The following is a 6,151-nucleotide window of genomic DNA, read 5'->3' as shown; positions in this document are numbered from 1 at the left end:
CGGAATTAAATGCTAAAAAGGGCGAAGGCCTTTAGCCAGCACCATTCCCTCAGGCTGGAAAAATACATTTGGAACCTCCCCAGCTTGCAAAGTTATTTTTTAAGAGCATGAGGATATTCAATCTCCCTGGGAGGAAGGCTTTTATTCTAAGTGTAAGATTAAACGTAAGATTAACGCTCTGAGGGGAAAAAAAAAGATGTTTTAACACCTTCCCTGCCCAAAGAGCCGGGCCAGTGCTGTGTTTGTACAGGACTCTGCCCCTGTGCTGGGTCACCATACCCGGGGGCAGCCGACACGCAGGCCCAGGGCGGGCCGACGGCAGCCGCAAAGGCGGCGGGAGAGGAAGAGAGCCGAGCGCGGGCCGGCAGGGGCAGCCCCGGGCCCGCGGCCCCCACAGCACGGGGCGGGCGGGGCGGGCAGCCGCACACGGGGCTCTCAGCCGGCGTTCCCCAGCGCCGCCCCGCAGCGCTCCGTTCCCGCCCGCCCCCTCACGCCCTGAGGCGGCGAACTACATTTCCCAGAATGCCCCTCGGGTCGCCTCTTCCCCCGGGAAGGCGGGGCGGAAGGCGCGAGGCGCGGCCCGGAAGCGCCCTGCCGCGGAGCCGGGAGCCGAGCGCGCAGCGAGCCCGCCATGGCCGACACCGACCCCAAGACCGTGCAGGACCTCACCGCCGTGGTGAGGCCGCCGCGCCCGGGGCTGCCGCCGTGGGGGGAGCGGGGGGCGCCCGGCGGGCCGCCGCCGCGGGGCGGGGGCGAGCGCGAGCGGGCCGCGGCCTCCCTGAGGAGACGCCTCCGGCCTCGCCCCGTTCGCGGGCCCCGGCGCTGCCTCCAGGGCCCGGCGTGGCCGTGCCGCAGTGGCCCGCGCCTGCCCGCTCTGGGAGGGGCTGCTGCTGAGCCGGGTCCCGGATAAACCGCGTCCATCGCGGAGCTGTTTGTGCCGCGGCCCTCGGGGGCGGCCCAGGCCAGAGCGCGGTTCCAGCTGCGTTCCCCGTGGCAGCACTGGTGCCACTCGCTTACCGGAGTGCTCTGCTGGTACCACCGGGCTGTGCCTTGCGCAAGGAGGAGTGATCTGTGCCCGGGAGCGATGTGGTTGGGAGCGCGGGGAGGAAGGCTGCCGCTGTGCTGCCCAAAAAAGTGGTGTCGTGGCTATCAGAGCAGCAGCAGTTGTGTTTAGTGCTGGTTACGGAACGCAGGCGTTTTGTAGATGTTAAAATTGTTTGCCGTGAGCCTCAGTTCTCCTCTGTGTACATATATATGTAAAAATGTTACCTGAATATGGAATTATACTGCCCAGGTGAGCTCAGCAATGAAAGAAGACATTGTACTTATTTCATTATCTGAGTTTAAATACTGTGACAACCTCTTTAATGAAAGCAAAACAGACTCTTTTTTTTTTTTTTTTCTTTCTATCAGGTGCAGACATTGCTTCAGCAAATGCAGGACAAATTTCAAACCATGTCTGACCAAATAATTGGAAGAAATATCCTTTTTTTTTAAAGTTAGATAGATACTATATACAGATGCACAGGTATTTTTACGTATATTTACCAGTGGGATTTGGAAGATAAGTGACCAAAAGTGTTTGAGCAAAGTTGTAATAAAAAACCCAAAACAACAATAACAAAAAAAAAATCCTAAAAAATAACCCAAGCACTACTAGTTGCAGTCGTGGTCCTTAAGTCTGTCGAACTTGATGACATGAGCTGCCGCATCGATGACCTGGAGAAGAACATAGCAGACCTCATGACACAAGCAGGAGTGGAAGAACTGGAAGGCGAGAGCAAGACTCCTGCTACTAACAAGAGCTAAAGTGAGACAATTGCTTGCTAGCCTGGAAACAAATCCTCAGACCACTTGAAATTACTGGCTTTAATGCAGATAGCCTTTTTCCTTTGATTTGTCAGGTAGTCTGAAATTCATGCAGACCAGCGCTTGTGTGTAAGACAAGAAGTTTTAAGCTCTCCTCAGCAGGCTGCTACTGACCTCTTCTCCAAGGGTGTTTTCCTTGCCAATATTGAGAAGAGGGTTATTTAGAATCATAGAATCACAGAATGGTTAGGGTTGGAAGGGACCTCAAAGATCATCTAGTTCCAACTCCCCTGCCATGGGCAGGGACACCCTCCACTACACCAGGTTGCTCAAAGCCTCATCCAACCTGGCCTTGAACACTTCCAGGGATGGGGCAGCCACAGCTTCTCTGGGCAACCTGTGCCAGTGCCTCAGGGAAGTTGTAGATTTTCTTTATGCCTAGTTAGTTTTGAGGAAATGCAAAAGCTGTATTCATCTTCTATTCCACACTCACTCTGGTACTCTGAAATAATGACTATCATTGCAGCAGGGGAAGAGATGGGAAAAATATCAGTAGCAAAGCGAGCTGTTCCCTTCTGTCATCATGTCTGAGCCTTCTGGAAAGGACCATGATCTCATGCCATGTCCCTCATGCTGCTCTTCCATCTTTGCTGCATCCTGTGCACTTCAGCTCCCACTGAGCTTCTGAAGACTGCAGACTTGCTGCTGTGCACAGGGGCCAGGAGTGAGTTACTGTCCATCAGCTGTAAATTCCTCCTGAGTAAGTTAGGAGCTTGCTGGGAGTGTGTGACTTGCACATACCACTGCGAGCAGCAGGTCCTGAGTGTGAGACAACACTCAGGCATGAGGCGAGGCATAGGCTGGGGCAACACTCCCTGGAGAATGTCTTACTGAAAGGTGAATGTGATATTATGTATTCTTCTCACGTAATTTCTGAGTTGATAACCTGCCCCCATATTACACAAAACATTGGAGAAGTAGATGTTTCAACTGCCTGGCAAGCAGCAGTGCAAATTCTGGTGCAGAACCATGTAAATATGTTCATGCGATCGAGTCATAGAATCATCTGGTTGGAAGAGACCTTCAAGATCATGGAGTCCAACCATTCACCCTGCACTGTCGGGGTCCCTAAACCATGTTGCTCAGCACCAAATCTACATGGTTTTTAAACACCTCCAGGGATGGGGACTCCACCACCTCCCTGGGCAGCCTGTTCCAATACTTCACAACCCTCTCTGGAAAGTCATACTGCACACAGCATTCACAACGATTGCTGAAGGCAGTTCAGGGGATGGGGGCGGTGCAGGAGTGCCCGAACTGCCACAGCATAAACAAGGGGAGTGTGTGGTGCTAGATTAGAATGTGAGCACTGAGGTTTCACTTCAGGTCATGTAGAGCTTGATTTTTGTAATCCATGGAAGGCAACTGGTGAATAAAGTACTGGATGTAGCATGTTAAATTAACTTTTTTTCTAAGGTGGCTAAGTGAGACACGTCTCAGCTTCTCCTAGGCTTGAAATTCTGGGGTCACCTCTAGAATACTGTGCACCCTGTGTAATAGGTGTGTGTGTTTGAAACAGGTGTGCATCTTGCTTGTTAAGCTACCTACTTCTTGTGATACTTGGGTAGAAATACAAATTATTGTGGGGTTCATTGCCCTCAGTGCCAGCTCCCTTAGCCTGAACCTACAAAAACAAAAGTTTCTGATAAGCATGATTGCCTTAATTCTTTTCAGTAACATTTTATTTTTTGTTATTTTTCCCCAACAGGTTGCCCAGAAACTGAAGATGAATCCTGGAAGACTTTTTTTTCTACAAATGCTTGGAATTACAGAACAGCTTTTTGCAACTACTGTGTGTAAAAGCATTTTTATATTGTTACAGAGCTTGCATTCCTAATGTATATTGTATAGTTAGGGGTAGGTTAGTTTATATTTTGATTTGTGTACTGTAATTTCCCTTTTTGAATTCTTGTTACAAGGATCAATTAGTTGTGTTATTAAAACACAGATCTTACGGATCTCAACTACTGGGTGTATTTTTTTGTGAAGTCACTTTTTTCTCTTGTACCCTTTTCTAGACGTTCCATTTTTGATAGCTAACCGTCTAGTGACTCCCAGTAAATGGAAACCTTACCTTGTCCGGTGTAGCTTTGTGGAGTGAGTCACAAGATGGAAAATTAGTATTAATCTTAGCTCTAAGCATCAGTCACTCCACCAGTTGAGGAGTATGTGTTGTTTTCTCGTAAATGTAATAAGGTGATTTTGGAAACATAAGACACTGAACATCAAAATCATCTCTCCTACTCATGGTATTACCTTACCTGGCTGTTCCTAGAACATAACCCTCATTAAAATAGAGATTAAATGAGATCATAAATCTCATTAAAATAGAGATTTAACGTTAGAGTCATTTGTACACAGTTGAGCAAGCACTGCCGTTCAAATCTGTGATATTTAGACAGACCAGGAACTACTGACTATGAAAAATCTCACCGTGGGATTTAAGATTTTTAATACTGTAAAACTCTACTTCGAAACTGGCAATGTGTCATTTAGCATCACCTCTGATCAAAGATTTTGGTGAAAATGGTGATGCTGGGCAGCCAAGTGATGGGACTGGGGAGTGTCTGTGTGTGGTGGTTCAGTTTAAAGCACTGGCTCATTGCACAAAACAGTTTGCTAATGAAGCAGTGAGATATGAGTAACAAAAAAGGAGAGAACCCAGTTAGGATTGTAAAGCCTTGCTTCTCTTTGAACAGCAGCTAGCCAGAACTCTTCCAAATATTTGGTTTAGAAAGGTGTTTGCTTTTAGAATCATATCCACATTTGTGGGCTTGGACCTTAATGGATTACATCGGAGTATTTTGGCAATGAAAGTGTGTTTGTAAGAGTCTGTACTGTGTCACTTGTGAAGAAAAATGACCAATGTGGGATATTACTGACAATCATGGCAGTCCTCCTCCAGCCTGAAATAAAAATTTAAGGAAGCAGTAGTGGCAGCCAGCAGTCGTGCGGGCCGCACTTACGACACCGGATTAGCACCTGTGCGTTACAAGGCAATAGGACAGGTCGTTTTTCAAAATGGGAAATTGTGATAAAAGCTCATAATAGGGGAATTTTGTGAACAGAGGGAATGTATCAATTCACCTTGTAGCACCAGCCTTAGGCTCTTTGTAATGTTATTGTAAAAAATCTAATAAACTGTTATGTGGTAACGAATAGTCATATATATTACAGCAAAATCATGGTGTATAAGATTGTAGTTCCAAGTTGTAGAAAGACTTTAGCACAGCTCCTGCTCGTAGAATAGAGGTGTGTTCTGTGTAGCTAATGGTGAGCATGATTCCTGCCTTGTCACACCTGGATTTTACGAGGTAATTATAGACCAAATTCACAGGCAGTGTATTGAAGTGGAGGAGCGTTTTGTATGGTGTTCATAGCTATAAATTCTCGTCTGGCTGCCCTCCTCCTGTGGCAGAAATGGTCCTTCTGGAATTTGCTGGCACTGTCCTGTGTAGGGCAGTAGCAGGCCTGCTTTCCTGGAGGTCATTGTGTCAGAGGAACTTACTGGGAAATTGTTTCAGCTTTGAGAAGCGAGGTTCTTCAAACCTTGGAAAGATTCTGAACGCTTTTCAGTAGGGATAGTTTTCCGTCGTAAATTTTACACATAACCGATTTTGAAAAGTAACAATTCAGTTCAAAACAAGCCTTTCAGGCAGGAAGGTATGACTTGTAGCTCTTTAAATCCTGCATCTTTTTGAGAAACATGTTTTATTATGTTATATAAACAGCACGTGCAAGCCAAAGTAGGATCCATTTTGGCCACAATTTCCTAAAGTGCAGTTAATTTAATGCACAAAGCAAAGCAGAAGGTGACTGTTCCTGTTAACTTTGTATGAGTTTGATAACACTTAACAAAATAACAGCATCCTGGGGTTTTTTTATGCTGGTTCACATCTTATCTGACAAATATTTGTCCTTTCCACTGGGCTGCCTCACTTGGAAAGGAAAAAAAAGTCTGAGGCTCAAGCTCTTGAATAGGGACTGGAGTCTGAAGAAAGCTGTTCCATGTGTTTATTTAAGTCAAGCTGTGTAGTGCTGTGATTTGTTTAGGACCATCCTTTGAGACTGCAGCTTGTGGTTTTTTAGTTATTTATCTCTATGCTAAAGTCTATATAAGCAATTTCTGCTTTTAAGAGAAATTTTCTGCTACCTGCCATCGTGGTAACACACACTTGCATTTTATGGTTGATGTGTTTTCCTCCTGCAGTTTTTTTTCACAGTTACAGATTAACCACACCCTACTCTGAGTTCCTTGTGCAAGCAGGTGTGGTGGGTGCTG

General features: G+C 46.5%; 1 protein-coding gene across 1 annotated transcript; it reads left to right on the top strand.

Annotated features, from left to right (window-relative positions):
• Positions 1 to 588: 588 nt before the first annotated feature.
• Positions 589 to 5,034, top strand: HSBP1 (heat shock factor binding protein 1). Its single transcript, XM_086620875.1, has 4 exons — positions 589 to 676; positions 1,414 to 1,480; positions 1,691 to 1,810; positions 3,578 to 5,034. The coding sequence occupies exons 1-3, from the start codon at positions 632 to 634 to the stop codon at positions 1,807 to 1,809; spliced, it is 231 nt and encodes a 76-aa protein (XP_086477001.1). The 5' UTR covers positions 589 to 631; the 3' UTR covers position 1,810; positions 3,578 to 5,034.
• The last annotated feature ends 1,117 nt before the right edge of the window (positions 5,035 to 6,151 follow it).

This window comes from Tauraco erythrolophus, chromosome 15, assembly GCF_009769465.1.
Source record: "Tauraco erythrolophus isolate bTauEry1 chromosome 15, bTauEry1.pri, whole genome shotgun sequence".
In the NCBI taxonomy this organism is placed as follows: Eukaryota; Metazoa; Chordata; class Aves; order Musophagiformes; family Musophagidae; genus Tauraco; species Tauraco erythrolophus.
This window is presented reverse-complemented; position numbering and strand designations above follow the sequence as displayed.

Coding starts and splice junctions, on each gene's coding strand:
- HSBP1 (XM_086620875.1), top strand. CDS start 632: ATGGCCGACACCGACCCCAAGACCGTGCAGGACCTCACCGCCGTG. Junction 677..1,413: donor TGCAGGACCTCACCGCCGTG/GTGAGGCCGCCG, acceptor TCTTTCTATCAG/GTGCAGACATTGCTTCAGCA. Junction 1,481..1,690: donor TGACCAAATAATTGGAAGAA/ATATCCTTTTTT, acceptor AGTCTGTCGAAC/TTGATGACATGAGCTGCCGC.